Source organism: Myotis daubentonii, chromosome 9 (genome assembly GCF_963259705.1).
Source record: "Myotis daubentonii chromosome 9, mMyoDau2.1, whole genome shotgun sequence".
NCBI lineage: Eukaryota > Metazoa > Chordata > Mammalia > Chiroptera > Vespertilionidae > Myotis > Myotis daubentonii.
The window spans coordinates 12270031-12288653 of NC_081848.1; the positions used below are offsets into that span (position 1 = coordinate 12270031).

The window sequence follows — 18623 nt, forward strand, 5'->3', positions numbered from 1 at the left end:
CTGTGAGGAGTAACAAAAAAACAAACAATAAAAGGAATTTATTTTAGTCACTAGAGACAAAAGCAACTATTTTTTATTGATATTTTTTCCCTTTATAGCTGGGTCTAATTCAACTCACATTTCTTTTATTTATTTTTTGTCTGTATATGAGATTGTCTTTTCTTGTTTTTTGGTTTTTTTTTTACTTAATCCCTTCACCTTTACTCAATGTTCTCTCTTTTTAAAAAAAATATATTTTATTGATATTTTACAGAGAGGAAGGGAGTGGGATAGAGAGTTAGAAATATCGATGAGAGAGAAACATCGACTGGTGCCTACTGAACACCTCCTACTGGGGATGTGTCCGCAACCAAGGTACATGCCCTTGACCGGAATCGAACCTGGGACCTTTCAGTCCTCAGGCCGACGCTCTATCCACTGAGCCAAACCGGTTTGGCTCAATGTTCTTGTAAAAATCATTTATAATCCCCAAAAGAATCAGATGAGCAATAATACACAGTGTAACTCCTGCTTACTTTAAAGCTCTAGTGAGCTCAAAAGTAAAGCATACCCAGGTAACCTGGAAAGAATGGTGATATAAAGAATGTCCCCCTGCCCTACAAAAAGGGGGCATTTCTCTCTTCCCTGCAGATTTGTTTATTCTATCCTTAACACAGGATAGTAGGCTTTTAAAGGAATTTTGCTTGAAGAGGAGACAGTACACTCTTGTTTATATATATAAAAGCCTAATATGCAAAGTGTCCCCTCAGGAGTTCCACCAACCAGAAGTTCGATCACTCTCTATGAATTGTGCTGAACACCAGGGGGCAGCACGGAACGAAGGAAGGCCTCAGCCTGCAGGCAGCAGCCAAGGAAGGGGGCCCCCAGATGGCAGCTGACAGGCACTAGGGACCCTACCCTGCATGAATTTTGTGCACTGGGCCTCTAGTTGTAAAATAAACAAATATGAAGCAGAAGATACATAGCAAATTCATTGTGTTTTTCAAATGATAGGTGAAAGCTTGCAAACTGTCCCCATTGGTGAACTGAAGACCTGTTATAATCAGGTATCAAGAAGTATATCTGGGATTGAGTTCTTTTATCAGTTCCTGTATCCATAACCCTTGACCTACATAGTCTGGACTTCTGTTCCACAGGGAAATTCATTTGGCCTATGCTTCATTACATCAACTGTACTCTAGATATTTAGTAATTAATCTCACAAATTAATCAGGAACTGGGTAGAGCGGGGGTTACAGAGAGGTGGGAAAGGGGGACATCAGTAATACTGTGAAAATAAAGATTATTTTTTAAATAACTCAAATAAATGTTTAAAAATTTTAAAAAGTTCTGTCCTTGCTCGTTTTGCTCATTGGATAGAGCAAAGGCCTGCAGACTGAAGGGTCCCAGATTCGATCCTGGTCAAGGACACATCCCCAGGTTACAGTCTGGATACCCAGTAAGGGCATGTAGGAGGCAGCCAATCAATAATTCTTTCTCATCATTGATGTTTCTCTCTCTCCCTCTCCCTTCCACTCTGAAATCAATTTAAAAAAAAAAATAGAAAAGAAAAAGCTCCAACAAGTTTTGTTTAATGGGATTTGTTTTCAATGCCATTTCTGGCACCTTGAGAAATGCTTAATGCAAAGTGGGGGCTGTTATACTTGATAATGAATGAATGAATGAATGATTTAAAGCATTTGTCACACACTGAGCAGGATCCCTTGAAGTCCTAGGCCACACCTCACTTCCCAGCAGAGCCTCCTATCCCTGGGTCCTGCTGCATCTGGACAATTAAAGATGTTTGTCAAACTGCCCTCCTCCCCGTCTTTTTCTCTCAGTGCTGAGTGGGGAAGGGAGGGAGGACCTGGTCTCCTCTTAACTCCAGGCTGCTTTGCCTTTCTGACTCTCTCCCAGCCCCAGCAGCCTTCTCCCTTCCTCTTCTCCCCTCTACTGACAGCCTCCCTCTTGGAAGTTCCAGGTTCTAAGTGGCAACACCCCTAGAGGTGCCTTTCTCCTCCTCTCCCTGCTCTGGGGTATCTGCAGAAAGGCACATCTCTATGTCCCCTCCCAGCAGAGCACTGTGACCCCTCTTTGTGGGGCTGAGGCTGCCCTTATCCTGAGATTTCTCTTATGACCTCACCTTCTGTAAGTGAATCAGAGTCTGTTTCACTTTCCCTTTACCTTCAGCTGCTCACCTGGCTCAAGGTCCACCCCTGCATGGGCTGGGCTTCCCCAGCCTGGAGCTCCCCTAGTGGCAGGTGAGTTTTCACTTTTCCTACATCAGCTGGGATTGCCCCTCTGTTCAGGCTAAAAGCTGCACCATGGAGCTCTGCAGAATTGCACCTCAGCAGTGCTGCAAGTTCAGAGACACAGACAGAGCAGCAGGCTGAGACCCAGAAGAGGAGACTGAGAAGAGACACCAAACAAGGCTGAGTGAGACCCAGGTGACAGCCTCTGAGTGGACACTTGGATCCCCATCTGCTGACAGAGACCAGAGACCAGAGGCCAGGATGAAGCCCGACTTGGCTGTGTGTTGCACGCTGGTGCTGGTGCTGATGCTGATGGCCTCGGTGCTGACCAGGACAGGAGCAGCTCCTGCCCCTACGCCCCCCAGGACCCACCTGGGTGCAAGGGGCTGCCACATGGGCCAGTTCAAGTCTCTGTCGCCACAAGAGATGAAGGCCTTCAAGAGGGTCAAGGACGCCCTGGAAGAGTCGCTCCTGCTTAAGAACTGGAGCTGCGGCTCCCGCCCCCTCCCCAGGACCCGGGACCTGAGGCAGCTGCAGGTGTGGGAGCGCCCTGTGGCCTTGGAGGCTGAGCTGGCCCTGACACTGAAGGTCCTGGGGACCTTGAAGAACTTGACCCTGGGGGACATCCTGGACCAGCCCCTGCACACGCTGCACCACATCCACTCCAAGCTTCAGGCCTGTGTCCCAGCTCAGGCCACAGCAGGCCCCAGGCCCCGGGGCCCCCTCCGCCAATGGCTGCATCGCCTCCGGGAGGCCGGGAAGAAGGAATCCCAGGGCTGCCTTGAAGCCTCTGTCACATTGAACCTCTTCCGCCTCCTCACCCGTGACCTGAGATGTGTGGCCGCTGGAGACCTGTGTGCCTGACCCTGACACCCACTGGCAACCTGTCCCAGCCTCTTGGATTTTATTTATGCATGCCCCCCCTTTTTGTAATTTATTGACTCCCACCCACTATTTATATATTTATGGGTGTGAATTGTCAAACTCAGACCCGACAAAATATTTATTTTTATACTTTTTGTAAAAATTTTGCAAATAAAAAATGAGTACAAGAAAAAGTAGAATTTATCAAATTTGTCACAAAATTAATAAAGAAAAATAAATTGGAAATCCAGTTTATTCTTGTGATATATATATTTATATATATATGTATACTAGAAGCTCGTTGCAAATTCGTGCATGGGTGGGGTCCCTCTGGGTGGCCTGCTGGGATCCGGCCCTAGTTTACACCCCCAGCTTCACAGCCCCGCAGCCCCACTACCCCCGCTGGTACGCTGCCATGGACAAGCGCCGCCCCCTCACCTGCTCCACCATCCTGTCTGTGGGGTGATCAATTGGGGCCAGGTCACCCACCGAGCTCCCTCAGTACCTGGGAGCCATGCAGAAGCCCCGTCCCCACCGCCATTGGTCACAGTCTGTGGGTCGATAGGCAAGGCAATCAGGCCCCCTTCCGCATGCCAACTTGACCTGGTGGGGCCCACTCACCTGCTCCACCAAGGCACAGCAGTCCCGGTCTCGTCGGTGCCCATCGGGGCCGGCAGTGCCTCCACTGCTGCCTGCTGCCAGCACCCTTTTGCCAATGCCCGCCATGTTCCACACAGCCCCCCTGGTGGTCGGTGCACATCATAGCAAGTATTCGAACTCCAGGTCGAATGACCACCCAAGGGGACAATTTGCATATTAGGCTTTTAGTATATAGGACATGTATATATGTATGTATGTATATGTGTATATAAATGTATATGTGTACATAACTGATAGATGGTAAAGAGAGAGATTTTTAAACCAGATCGCATGTATCTGAATTTGAGGTCTACCACTAACCTCGGGGGGTGTTTATGGAAATTCAGTGAGATGATTCATGTAAACTGTTTAGCAGAATGCCAGGCATATAGTGATGCTCACCAACATATACACCTCAGATGTCAATAAGACTCTCTCTGGTACCAGACAGCTACATAAAATGTCCTTTGTTTGGAAAGTCTAAGTAACATTTTAAGAAACCTAGAACCTTGCCCTAGCTGGTTTGGCTCAGTGGATAGATCAATCTGCAGATTGAAGGGCCCTGGGTTCGATTCTGGTCAAAGGGCACATGCCCGGGTTGGGAGCTCAATTCCCACTAGGGGTAGTGTAGGAGGCAGCCAATCAATAATTATCTCTCATCTTTGGTGTTTCTGTCTCTCTTCCTCTCCTTTCCTCTCTGAAATCAATAAGAATATATTTTTTTGAGAAAAGGAAAAACCTAGAACCTTGAGAATTTCCTGGCTTCTGCATTCAACATGCCATCCTTTCCCCACCATGGTAGACAGCCAGATGTGAAACTCCATTCTAATGAAATACTTGTGGATAGACATCACTTAAAGGCTTGGGGTCGTGCAGAGAGGTAATATGGAGCACCACTGGTTTAAAACAATAATTACCGCCCCTTCTCCTAGAAAGTGTCTCTAATCTCAAATCTTATTTTGGACATATCAACTACCAACAGTTTAGCAAGGTGTTGTCTTGGCCCTGCTCCCCATGGCACCCTGTCTCATCCAGGCAGAGCAGTTGGAGGCCTTAGTGCCAGCCAACACTAAGCATGGAAACACAAACAGACACACACACGTAAGCACACCACACAGCCTTTATACAAATTAAAGAGTAATATCTAATTATATCAGACATCTTCTGGACGTCCTTCCGGACAAAGCCACAGTGGCAGGCCAAGGCAAAGGCGGTTAGGAGCAATCAAGCCGGCAGGGGAAAGCAGCAGAGGGTGATCAGGCCAGCAGGGGAGGGCAGTTAGGGAGCAATCAAGCAGCCAGGAGCGAGCAGTTAGGGGGCATTCAGGCAGGCAGGGAAGGGCAGTTAGGGAGCAATCAGGCAGGCAGGAGAGAGCAGTTAGGGGGCATTCAGGCAGGCAGGGAAGGGAAGTTAGGGGGTAATCAGGCAGACAGGGGAGGTCAGTTAGGGGAGATCAGGCCAGCAGACAGATGCAGTTAGGGTCATCAGGCTGGCAGGCAGAGTGGTTAAGGTCAATCAGGTAGGCAGGCAGGCAAGGGCTTAGGAGCCAGAAGTTCCAGATTTTGAGAGGCCTGTTCAACTGCTGGTTTAGGCCCAATCCCAGTCCTAAATTGGCAGTCAGACATCACCTGAGGGGTCCTGGTTTGGAGAGGGTGCAGGCTGGGTTGAGGGATCCCCCCCCACCCCCACCCCTGGTGCATGAATTTCATGCACCAGGCCTCTAGTGTTATACATCAAAACCATGTTCCTAACATCATTAAAGGTGTTTGTTTAAGGAATTAAAATGATAGGTGATTTTAATTTTTTCTTTATATTTATCTTTTCTTACAATTGTTCTTTAGTTGTAAATATATATTGTTCTTCAATAAGTATATATACTGCCTTTATTAAGAAAATAATAATTTTTAAAAGAAAGAGAGGTGGTACATAATAATTTAACACAATATTCTTTCAAAGTACAACCTTTTTTAATGGCCACATAGTTATATGCTTCAATTAGTTGGATTTTTTTCTTACATGGAATAATTTATGAAATAACCCAGTAATTGCAAACAAATGACAGAACTAGAGTGTTTCTCTTCTCATGAAGGTGAAACATTCTATTTAATATGTGTATATCTTGCCTTATATTCTCATATTTTATATAAGTGAAAGCTATATTTATGTGATATAAACTTTAATCAGTGACTATTCAAAAAAATATTCAAAGTTGTTTTAATGGAGCCCAAAATAACACATTATTCAAAGAATAATTTTTTAAAAGAAAATTATAAATCAAATACCATTGGTATGAAGCCTAAGTTTGTGGAGACATGAGAGAGGGAAGGGCCTAGAAAATTTACAGCTTGAGAGCCCATTCTCTATACTAAAGTGGCAGCAATTCATTTCACTCATTTTAATCAAAGGGAAAATGGATGTACATGATTCCAAAAGTCTTCGTTTCTCTAACTCTTCACCTGAAAGTAACAGAAAACTACTGCAGTTAGCATAAAAGGGTGTTTATAGGCCCCAAGGAGAGGAATACAGAGAGGACTTAGGAAGGGAAAGGGAACAGGAACTGAAATCCGCCAGGCCTGGTTGGATGCTCATCTGCTTCATTCATGTTTTTAAACATATTTTCTCCCATTTCAAAGGGAAGTGAAAGATAGTTGCTCCACAGACGAAGCCAGAGTGAAATAAGTTGGGTCCTCTTAGTTTTCATTTAAAATGTCTAGAAAATAGAATTCAACTTGGGCCCAGATTTGATAAGGAACTCCCCTTGTTCAAACAGCTAGAGGCAGAGATCTCCTTGTGTAGTTGTCAGTCATGGCCTTAAAAGCCTTCTGTTTTTTGTAACATTATTTCAACATAAATTCCTGGGGGAAAAATTACTGTGTGCTATGCCAAAATTCTTAAAGACAAAGGTATGCAAATGTTTGACAAATGACTTTACAGTTTTATCAATATCAGTAAAACCTTTAAAACACTAAGAAAAAAGGAAGATATGTAAGAATATCAATCAAACGTAAAAATCCCATTAGTGTTGCAGTGTGTATAGATTACAGCTCATACTGCATTTACCAGTTGTACCGGTTAATAATGCAGATTTTTTTTTCAAAAGATGGAGTTACACATATGTTGATATATATGCGATTTGTTATATATGCTAATTTGTTGTATTGACAGCAAGCTTCAGAACTTCATATGTCAAATTTTCTGAGGGTGTTAACATCATAGATATTATTACACTTAAAAATGTCAAATTTTGTGCAAAAAAAAAGAGTATTTACAGGAAGTTTTATTTCATTACTTAACAAGTGCTGCTGAAAGTTATCATATACTCCAGAAGCTTATGGTGAACATGCTCCATCTCAAGATACTTGTGAACACTGGTTTAAATGCTTTAAAAGTGATTATTTCAATGTGAAAGACAAAGAATGTATAGGTCAACCGAATGTTCTTTAGAATGTGAATTTATTTTGAGAATCCCAATCGTGCAAAATCATGGGTTGAGCCAGGTCAACCATCAACATCAACTGCAAGGCCAAATCGCTTTGGAAAGAAGACAATGCTCTGCATTTGGTGGGATCAGGAAGGTGTGGTGTACTATGAGCTTCCAATACCAGGTAAAAACGTTAATACTGATCGCTACCAACAACAAATAATCAATTTGAACTATGCTTTGATTGTGAAACGACCAGAATGGGACGGAAGATGCGGCAAAGGAATTTTGCTTCATGATGGCGCACCATCACACATTTCAAAACCAGTCAAAGACATGTTAAAAGATCTTGCCTAGGAAGTATTAACCACCCACTGTATTCACCAGACCTTGCTCCTTCAGGTTATCACTTGCTCTGATTGATGGCACACGCACTTTCTGCACAGCACTTCAAAACATAGGAAGAAATGGAAAATTGGATTTCTGAATGGTTTGCCTCAAAACAAGCAAAGTTCTATTGGAACAGTATCCACAAACTACCTGAAAGATGGGGCAATGTGTAGCTAGCAATGGACATTACTTTGAATAAAGCATTTTTGATGTTTCTCTTGATATTATCGTGTTTTCTTTGACACAAAATCCACATTATTAACCAGTATATGATCATAGTAAGCTTTCTATAGAAGAATAATATTCACATTTATATAGAACTACAGGCCCAGTGCACAAAGAGATTCCTGCAATAGACCTTCCTTTCCCTGGCTGCCGGCACCGGTTTTCCTCCGGCACCCGGGACCCAGGCCTTGGCTCCGGTCGCAATGGAGAAGCGAAGCCGCTTCAGCCTTCAGTCTTCGCTGCTCAGGCCGGAGCCTTCAGTTTTTGCTCTGCGCCTGCATATGCAAATTAACGCCATCTTTGTTGGTTAATTTGCATACTCATCCGATTGGCTGGTGGGCATAGCAGAGAGACACCAATTTGTGTGTTTCTCTTTTATTAGTGTAGATAGCTCCCATTTATGGATTATGCCTTTCAATTCAACAGCACATTTTTGAAAGCTTTAGAATGTATGCTTTCAATGGGTCATCAACTGACTCAAGGAATTGCTTAGAAGAGTAAAAGTCTTCCAATAATGGCATTCGAGAGCACTGGCTAGTCCTCAAAGAGATGGGTGCCTCTCATCTGCCCTCTTACAGGGTCTCCTTGTGTGTAGTTGTCCCCTTTGCTTTAAAAGCCTTTCAGCTTTTATTATCCACAATTTTATTATTGGGAATATGCACTTTACTACCTACCAGGAACAGGGGAAAAAAAGCCCAAACTCATAGAATCTATACTAGTAATAGGGGAATATGCAGTTTGTCTAGGATGCCCTCACAGTAACAGTAACAGTGGAACAGCAGGCTGGGTGGGGCAACAAGGCTGGCAGGCGGGTTTGTGAGGGATGACCAAAGGAGTGAACAGAAGGCTGTGTGGGGCAACCAGGCCAGCAGGGGGTGGGCCAGTTGGGAGCAACCAGGCTGTTGGGCGGGAGGTCGGGGGTGGGGGTTAGTTGCAGGTCATCTGGCTAGCAAGCTGGGCAGTTAGTGGTGAGCAGCTAGACAGGGTGTGCACTTGAGGGCAAACAGGCAAGCAGGCGAGCAGGTGAGCAGTTAGGAGCCAATGGTCCTGGTTTGTGAGAGGGACATCCCCCGAGGGGTCCTGGATTGGAGAGGGTGCAGGCTAGGCTGAGGGGACCTCCTTCACCCCCCATGCATGAATTTCGTGCGCCAGGCCTCTAGTGTCTTTATACTTGATGTGTGACAGAGGCTCTGTTGTTTGAAGAAGAGCAATAGATTTAAATAGTAAAAACATGAAATATTCCTGAAACCTAGCTTATCTGATAATCTAATAAATAGGTTATTTATAACTTCTATTTTGTGAGGTGGGGATATTGTCACATCACAAACTCTATAGTATCAATTTCTATCAATAAGATCTACAGTCATGAAGACAAATTCATGGGTTCTCCATTCTACTATATAATAAGCTTAGCTCACAATGTGTCACACACAGATATTTGAATCTTATTTCATTTTTAGGCATCGTATACCACAAAAAGGACAAAACTATAAATATTTCAAGATTAATGTAGATATAAACTGAAAGCAAAATTGTTATTTATGAAAGTTGAAAGCTTCACTACGAGTAATGTCTTTTTTGTTATTATTTCTAAGTAAATGTGGTAATTTCCACTAAAGTTTTATAAGATGAAATAAAGAGAAAAATAAGTATAATCATATTCAATTATGGAAACGTATACACTTTAGTCTGCAGGAACTTAGTATACTCAAAACACTAGCTTTTTTTGCATGACTTCCAAAAACTTAAGCATCATGTTCCTAGAGATTTAACAGTGTAAAATGACAAAAGAAAAACAGGATACTGCTTTGTCACAGCTTTATTTTTCACAACCACATATAGCAACTGAAAGTTTAACCTCTATTTCATGTCAACATTATCTAATTCATGGCATCTGTAGCCATTCAGTTTGACTCAAGATAAAACAATAAAGGGCAAGAAAATGATTTTATTTTTCAATCAGTTTCAATGTTCAATAAATATTCAAATTGCTAACAACTGCTGATCTTTGTATGGATTTCATTTTTGGAATCTTTTAATTGGCATTTATCTTTTCTAAATTTAACACTTGCCACAAACCCTTTGGAAAGTTAACATTAGTCAGACATGATATCTGTTCCCCCCCGAACCCCACCCCATGACCCCTTTCATCATTATGTTTTTACCCTGGAGCTTCTACGGGACTGTATTACAACCTGCGAAGCCATCACACAATGCTCCCCTTACTGTAAAACGGACATCTTAGCTGCCGATCTCCTGGTTCTGCTACAGCCTTTGTTCATACAAACCTACTACACTTTCTTTCATTTCCAGTAGTTACAGTCTACATTTTGTTTTTATCAGAAATGAACTTTCTAGAAAAGCAAATTGCATATCTTTTTCCCCCAAAATTTCTGGGTTAATTTCACTTTATATTGGTGATTATTTATTTGTACATGAAAAGTAAAAGTTAATGCCTCTGTGTAGAATTAGTTTTAGTCCTTAGTTCTGGCCAGTGTCACTCAATGGTTAGAGTGTGGCTCCACACACCAAAGGGTCACAAATTTGATTCTTTGTCAAAGGCACATACCTGGTTTGCAGGTTCAATCCATGGCCCTAGTTGGCCCATGTGCAGGAGGAAACCAATTGATGTATGTCTTTCACATTGATGTCTCTCTTTCTCTCTTTCTCTTTCTCTCTCTCTCTCTCTCTCTCTCTCTCTCTCTCTCTCTCTCCTCACCTCCCTTCCCTCTCTTCCACTTTCTCTAAACATCAATGGGGAAAATGTCTTCCTGTGAGCAGTAACAAAAAAACAAACAATAAAAGGAATTTATTTTAGTCCCTAGAGACAAAAACAACTATTTTTTATGTATATTATTTCCCTTTATAGCTGGGTTTAATTCAACTCACATTTCTTTTATTTATCTTTTTGTCTGTATATGAGATTGTCTTTTCTTTTCTTTTCTTTTTTTGCTTAATCCATCACCTTTACTCAATGTTCTCTCTCTTTTTTTTAAAAAAAAAATATTTTTTATTGATTTTTTACAGAAAGGAAGGGAGAGGGATAGAGAGTTAGAAACATCGATGAGAGGGAAACATCGACCAGCTGCCTCCTGCACACCTCCCACTGGGGATGTGCCCATAACCAACGTACATGCCCTTTCAGTCCGCAGGCCGACTATCCACTGAGCCAAACCGGTTTGGCTCAATGTTCTTGTAAAAATCATAATCCCCAAAAGAATCAGATGAGCAATAATACACAGTGTAACTCCTGCTTACTTTAAAGCTCTAATGAGCTCAAAAGTAAAGCATACTCAGGTAACCTGGAAAGAATGGTGATATAAAGAATGTCCCCCTGCCCTACAAAAAGGGGGCATTTCTCTCTTCCCTGCAGATTTGTTTATTCTATCCTTAACACAAGGATAGTAGGCTTTTAAAGGAATTTTGCTTAAAGAGGAGACAGTACACTCTTGTTTATATATATAAAAGCCTAATATGCAAAGTGTCCCCTCAGGAGTTCCACCAACCAGAAGTTCGATCACTCTCTATGAATTGTGCTGAACACCAGGGGGCAGCACGGAATGGAGGAATGCCTCGGCCAGCAGCCAGCAGCCAAGGAAGGGGGCCCCCAGATGGCAGCTGACAGCCACTAGGGACCCTACCCTGCATGAATTTTGTGCACTGGGCCTCTAGTTGTAAAATAAACAAATATGAAGCAGAAGATACATAGCAAATTCATTGTGTTTTTCAAATGATAGGTGAAAGCTTGCAAACTGTCCCCATTGGTGAACTGAAGACCTGTTATATACACGTAACAAGAAGTGTATCTGGGACTGAGTTCTTTTATCAGTTCCTGTATCCATAACCCTTGACCTACATAGTCTAGACTTCTGTTCCACAGGGAAATTCATTTGGCCTATGCTTCATTACATCAACTGTACTCTAGATATTTAGTAATTAATCTCACAAATTAATCAGGAACTGGGGGGGGGGGTTACAGAGAGGTGGGAAAGGGGGACATCAGTAATACTGTGAAAATAAAGATTATTTTTTAAATAACTCAAATAAATGTTTAAAAATTTTAAAAAGTTCTGTCCTTGCTCGTTTTGCTCATTGGATAGAGCATTGGCCTGCAGACTGAAGGTTCCCAGGTTTGATCCTGCTCAAGGACACATGCCCAGGTTGCAGTCTGGATACCCAGTAAGGGCATGTAGGAGGCAGCCAATCAATAATTCTTTCTCATCGTTGATGTTTCTCTCTCTCCCTCTCCCTTCATCTCTGAAATCAATTTAAAAAAAAAAGAAAAGAAAAAGCTCCAACAAGTTTTGTTTAATGGGATTTGTTTCCAATGTCATTCCTGGCACCTTGAGAAATGCTTAATGCAAAGTGGGGGCTGTTATACTTGATGAATGAATGAATGAATGAATGAATGAATGAATGAATGAAAGCATTTGTCACACACTGAGCAGGATCCCTTGAAGTCCTTGGCCATACCTCACTTCCCAGCAGAGCCTCCTAGCCCTGGGTCCTGCTGCATCTGGACAATTAAAGATGTTTGTCAAACTGCCCTCCTCCCCGTCTTTTTCTCTCATTGCTGAGTAGGGAAGGGAGGGACGACCTGGTCTCCTCTTAATTCCAGGCTGCTTTGCCTTTCTGACTCTCTCCCAGGGACCAGCAGCCTTCTCCCTTCCTCTTCTCCCCTCTCCTGACAGCCTCCCTCTTGGAAGTTCCAGGTTCTAAGTGGCAACACCCCTAGAGGTGTCTTTCTCCTCCTCTCCCTGCTCTGGGGTATCTGCAGAAAGGCACATCTCTATGTCCCCTCCCAGCAGAGCACTGTGACCCCTCTTTGTGGGGCTGAGGCTGCCCTTATCCTGAGATTTCTCTTATGACCTCACCTTCTGTAAGTGAATCAGAGTCTGTTTCACTTTCCCTTTTGCTTCAGCTGCTCAACTGGTTCAAGGTCCACCCCTGCATGGGCTGGGCTTCCCCAGCCTGGAGCTCCCCTAGTGGCAGGTGAGTTTTCACTTTTCCTACATCAGCTGGGATTGCCCCTCTGTTCAGGCTAAAAGCTGCACCATGGAGCTCTGCAGAATTGCACCTCAGCAGTGCTGCAAGTTCAGAGATACAGACAGAGCAGCAGGCTGAGACCCAGAAGAGGAGACTGAGAAGAGACACCAAACAAGGCTGAGTGAGACCCAGGTGACAGCCTCTGAGTGGACACTTGGATCCCCATCTGCTGACAGAGACCAGAGACCAGAGGCCAGGATGAAGCCCGACTTGGCTGTGTGTTGCACACTGGTGCTGGTGCTGATGCTGATGGCCTCGGTGCTGACCAGGACAGGAGCAGCTCCTGCCCCTACGCCCGCCAGGACCCACCTGGGTGCAAGGGGCTGCCACATGGGCCAGTTCAAGTCTCTGTCGCCACAAGAGATGAAGGCCTTCAAGAGGGTCAAGGACGCCCTGGAAGAGTCGCTCCTGCTTAAGAACTGGAGCTGCGGCTCCCGCCCCCTCCCCAGGACCCGGGACCTGAGGCAGCTGCAGGTGTGGGAGCGCCCTGTGGCCTTGGAGGCTGAGCTGGCCCTGACACTGAAGGTCCTGGGGACCTTGAAGAACTTGACCCTGGGGGACATCCTGGACCAGCCCCTGCACACGCTGCACCACATCCACTCCAAGCTTCAGGCCTGTGTCCCAGCTCAGGCCACAGCAGGCCCCAGGCCCCGGGGCCCCCTCCGCCAATGGCTGCATCGCCTCCGGGAGGCCGGGAAGAAGGAATCCCAGGGCTGCCTTGAAGCCTCTGTCACATTGAACCTCTTCCGCCTCCTCACCCGTGACCTGAGATGTGTGGCCGCTGGAGACCTGTGTGCCTGACCCTGACACCCACCGGCAACCTGTCCCAGCCTCTTGGATTTTATTTATGCATGCCCCCCCTTTTTGTAATTTATTGACTCCCACCCACTATTTATATATTTATGGGTGTGAATTGTCAAACTCAGACCCCACAAAATATTTATTTTTATACTTTTTGTAAAAATTTTGCAAATAAAAAATAAGTACAAGATGTCAAGTGGAAAAAATTTTTTATTAAACTTGTCTCAACATTAATAAAGAAAAATAAATTGGAAATCCAGTATATTCTTGTGATATATTTATATGTATGTCCACATATATAAAGAAATAATATACTACTTGGTCCTAACGGTGTCTCAGTCATGACCGGTCAAAGTTGCACATGTACAGGAGCTGGTGGGCAGGGACAGGGGCCGGGACTTGCTCCACTGGGACTTGGTGCTGTAAGGAGGCTTCAGGATGGCCGAGGCCGCCCTCCTGGAGGAAGCGCGTGCAGGCTCCAGGCGCCGCCTGGCCCTGAGTGGGGTCGTTAGGATAGGGGCAGGGCCTCTGCAGAGAGTTCTCAGCACTCCTGCTCTGGAGTCTGAAAGCATGGAAAGAAAGGGAGAGCACATAGGCAGTTGGGGAGATCAGAGGAGGAGGGGAGAGCAGTGAGGGGCATCAGTCAGGAAGGAGAGCAGTTGAGGGCATCAGGCAGGCAGGCAGGTGAGTGCTTAGGAGCCAGTGGTTCTGGATTACTAGAGGATCCCAGATTGGACAGAGTGCAGGTCAGGCTGAGGGACCCCCATCCCTGGGCACGAATTTCATGCACTGAGCCACTAGTATGTATATATATGTATGTATTTATGTACATATATATGCATGTATGTATATATGTACACTAGAGGCCTAGTGCACAAATTCATGCATGGGTGGGGTTCCTTGGTGTGGCCTGCAGGGATCGGGCCCCAGCTCATACCGCCAACCTCACAGCCCTGCAGCCCCGCCTAGCACCCTGCCTTGGCCTGGCACCTCCCCCTCACCTGTGCCACCATCCCACCTGTGGGGCAATTAATCGGGGCCAGGTCCAACACTCGGCTCTCTCAGTGTCTGGGAGGGAGGTGGCAGCCCCGCAACTGCCCCTGCTGGTCGCCATCTGCGGACCGATAAGCAGGGCAATCAGGCCCTGCTCTCACCACCTTGGCCTGATACTGCCCTCTCACCTGCGCCGCAGGCCCGCTCTCGTCGGGGCCCATCGGGGCCAGCAGCGCCTCCACTGCTGCCCTCTGCCAGCACCCTGTTGCTGGCACCAGCCATGTTCCACTCCACCCCCTGGTGGTCAGTGCACATCATAGCAAGTGGACAAACTCCAGGTCGAACAAGCACCAATGGAGACAATTTGCATATTAGGCTTTTATTATATAGGATATGTGTGTGTGTGTGTGTGTGTGTGTGTGTGTGTGTGTGTGTGTGTGTATGAGTAGATAACTGATCGATGGTAAAGAGAGAGACTTTTAAACAAGATAGCATATATCTGCATTTGAGTTCTACCATTAACCTCAGGATTTTATGGAAATTCAGTGAGATGATTCATGTAAACTGTTTAGCAGAATGCCATGCACATAGTGATACTCACCAGCATATACACCTCAGATATCAACTAGACTCTCTCTGGTACCAGAAGGCTACATAAAATGTCCTTGGTTTCAAAAGTCTAAATGATTATTTAGGAAACCCAGAACCTTGCCCTAGCAGGTTTGGCTCAGTGGATAGAGCATCAGCCTGCAGATTGAAGGGCCCTGAGTTTGATTCCAGTCAAAGGGCACATGCCCGATTTGCAAGCTTAACCCCCAGTAGGGGGCGTGCAGGAGGCAGCCAATCAATGATTCACTCTCATCATTCGTGTTTCTATCTCTCTCTTCCTCTCCTTTCCTCTCTGAAATAAATATATATATATATTAAAAAAAAAAGAAAAAAAGAAAAAACCCAGAACCTTGAGAATTTCCTGGCTCCTGCATTCAACATGCCATCCTTTCCCCACCATGGTAGACAGCCAGATGTGAAACTCCATTCTAATGAAATACTTGTGAATAGACATCACTTAAAGGCTTGGGGTCGTGCAGAGAGGTAATATGGAGCACCACTGGTTTAAAACAATAATTACCGCCCCTTCTCCTAGAAAGTGTCTCTAATCTCAAATCTTATTTTGGACATATCAACTGCCAACAGTTTAGCAAGGGGTTGTCTTGGCCCTGCTCCCCATGGCACCCTGTCTCATCCAGGCAGAGCAGTTGGAGGCCTTAGTGCCAGCCGACACTAAGCATGGAAACACACACAGACACACACACTCACTCACACATAAGCATGTTATACATGAAAACCATGTCCTTAACATCATTAAAGGTGTTTGTTTTTGGAATTAAAATGATAGGTGATTTTAATTTTTTTCTTTATATTTATCTTTATTTTACAATTGTTCTTCAGTGAGTATATATTGCCTTTGTTATGAGAAAAAATGATTTTTAAAAGAAAGAGAGGTGGTACATAATAAATTTAACGCAATATTCTTTCAAAATACAAGCTTTTTTAAATGGCCACTTAGTTATATGGTACAGTTAGTTGGAAGTGTTTACTTACATGGAATAATCTATGAAATAATCCAATAATTGCAAGCAAATGACAGGACTAGAGTGTTTCTCTCCCCATGAAAGTGAAACATTCTATTTAATATGTGTATATCTTGCCTTATATTCTCATATTTTATGTAAATAAAAGCTATATTTATGTGATATAAACTTTAATCAGTGACTATTCAAAAAAATATTCAAAGATGTTTTAATGGAGCCCAAAATAACACATTATTCAAAGAATACATTTTTAAAAAAATATAATTCAAATACCATTGGGATGAAGCCTAAGTTTGTGGAGACATGAGAGGGGAGGGCCTTGAGAGCCCGTTCTATATATTAAAGTGGCAGCAATTCATTTCACCCATTTTAATCAAAGGGAAAATGGATGTACATGATTCCAAAAGTCTTCGTTTTTCTAACTCTTCCCTTGAAAGTAACAGAAATCTACTGCAGTTAGCATAAAAGGGTGTTCATAGGTCCCAAGGAGCAGAATACAGAGAGGATTTAGGAAGGGAAAGGGATCAGGAATTGAAATCCACCAGACCGGGTTGGATGCTCGTCTGCTTCATTCATGTTTTTAAACATAGTTCCTCCCATTTCAACGGGAAGTGAAAGATAGTTGCTCCAGAGACTAAGGCAGAGTGAAATAAGTTGGGTCCTCTTAGTTTTCATTCAAAATGTGTAGCAAATAGAATTCAATTGGGGCCCATATTCGGTAAGGAATTCCCCTGTCCAAACAGGGGAATCTGCTTGTGTAGTTGTCACTCATGGCTTTAAAAGCCTTCTTTTTTTTGCTACCTAACATTATCCTATATAGTAAAAGGCTAATATACAAATTGACCAAATGGTGGAACGACTGGTTGCTATGATGCACACTGACCACCAGGGAGCAGACCCTCAATGCAGGAGCTGTCCCTTGGTGGTCAGTGCGCTCCTCTGAGGGTAGCACCACTCAGCCAGAAGCCCTGAGCCAGGCTCATGGCTGGTGAGCGAGGTGGCAGTGGCAGGAGCCTCTCCTGGCTCTGCGGCAGTGCTAAGGATGTCCGTGGGGAGCAGGCCTAAGCCGTCAGTCGGACATCCCCCAAGAGCTCCTGGACTGCTAGAGGGTGTAGGCTGGGTTGAGGGACCCCCCCCACACACACACCCAAGTGCACAAATTTCATGCACAGGACCTCTAGTTTCAGTATAAGTTCCTGGGAAAGAAAATCACTGTGTGCTATGCCAAAATTCCTAAAGACAAAGGTATGCAAATGTTTGACAGACGTCTTTACAGTTTTATTAAGTGGATATCAGTAATACTTTTAAAACACTAAGAAAAAGGAAGATATGTAAGAATATCAGTCAAACGTAAAAACCCCATCAATGTTGCAGTGTATATAGGTTATAGCTCATACTGCATTTATATGATCATAGTAAGCTTTCCATAGAAGAATAATATTCACATTTATATAGAATAGCTCCCATTTATGGATATGCCCTTCAATTCAATAGCACTTTTTTGAAAGCTATAGAATGTCTGCTTTCAATGGGTCATCAACTGACTCAAGGAATTGCTTAGAAGAGTAAAAGTCTTCCGATAATGGCATTTGAGAGCACTGGCTAGTTCTCAAAGAGATGAGTGCCTCTCATCTGCCCTGTGACAGGGTCTCCTTGTGTGTAGTTGTCCCCTTTGCTTTAAAGCCTTTCAGCTTTTATTATCCACAATTTTATTGTTGGGAATATGCACTTTACTACCTACCAGGAACAGGGAAAAATGCCCAAGGTCATGGAATATCTTTATGATTGATGTGTGACAGAGACTCTGTTGTTTGAAGAAAAGCAATAGATTTGAATAACAGAAACATGAAATATTCCAGGAACCTAGGATCTCTGAAAATCTAATAAATGGGTTATTTATAACTTCTATTTTGTAGGGTGGGGATATTTTTCACATCACGAACTCTATAGTATCTATTTCTGTCAATAAGATCTACAGTCATGAAGACCAATTCACGGGTTCTCCGCTCTACTGTAAAATAACTTTAACTTACATTGTGTCACACACAGATATTTGAATCTTATTTCATTTTCAGGCATTGTATACCACAGAAAGGACAAAACTATAAATATTTCAAGATTAATGTAGATATAAACTGAAAGCAAAAATTGTTATTGTTGAAAGTTGAAAGCCTCACTACGAGTAATGTCTTTTTTTTGTTATTATTTCCACATACATGTGTTAATTTCTACTAAAGTCTTATAAGATGAAATAAAGAGAAAAATAAGTATAATCATATTCAATAATGGAAAAGTATGCACTTCAGTCTGCACAAACTTAGTATACTCAGAACACTAGCATTTATTGCATGCCTTCCAAAAATTTGAGCATCCTATTTCTACAGATTTGAACAGTGTAAAATGACAAAGAAAAACAGGATA

At 43.6% G+C, this 18623-nt stretch overlaps 3 protein-coding genes across 9 annotated transcripts in view; all 3 read left to right on the plus strand.

Annotated features, from left to right (window-relative positions):
* Positions 1 to 18623, plus strand: part of GRIA4 (glutamate ionotropic receptor AMPA type subunit 4) — a 433158-nt gene that overhangs the window by 185890 nt on the left and 228645 nt on the right. The window lies entirely within an intron of this gene.
* Positions 2101 to 3257, plus strand: LOC132240575 (interferon lambda-3-like). Its single transcript, XM_059707939.1, has one exon. It carries the CDS (start codon positions 2493 to 2495, stop codon positions 3093 to 3095), a length of 603 nt encoding a protein of 200 aa, XP_059563922.1. The 5' UTR covers positions 2101 to 2492; the 3' UTR covers positions 3096 to 3257.
* LOC132240576 (interferon lambda-3-like) lies at positions 13015 to 13682 on the plus strand. Its single transcript, XM_059707940.1, has one exon. It carries the CDS (start codon positions 13015 to 13017, stop codon positions 13615 to 13617), a length of 603 nt encoding a protein of 200 aa, XP_059563923.1. The 3' UTR covers positions 13618 to 13682.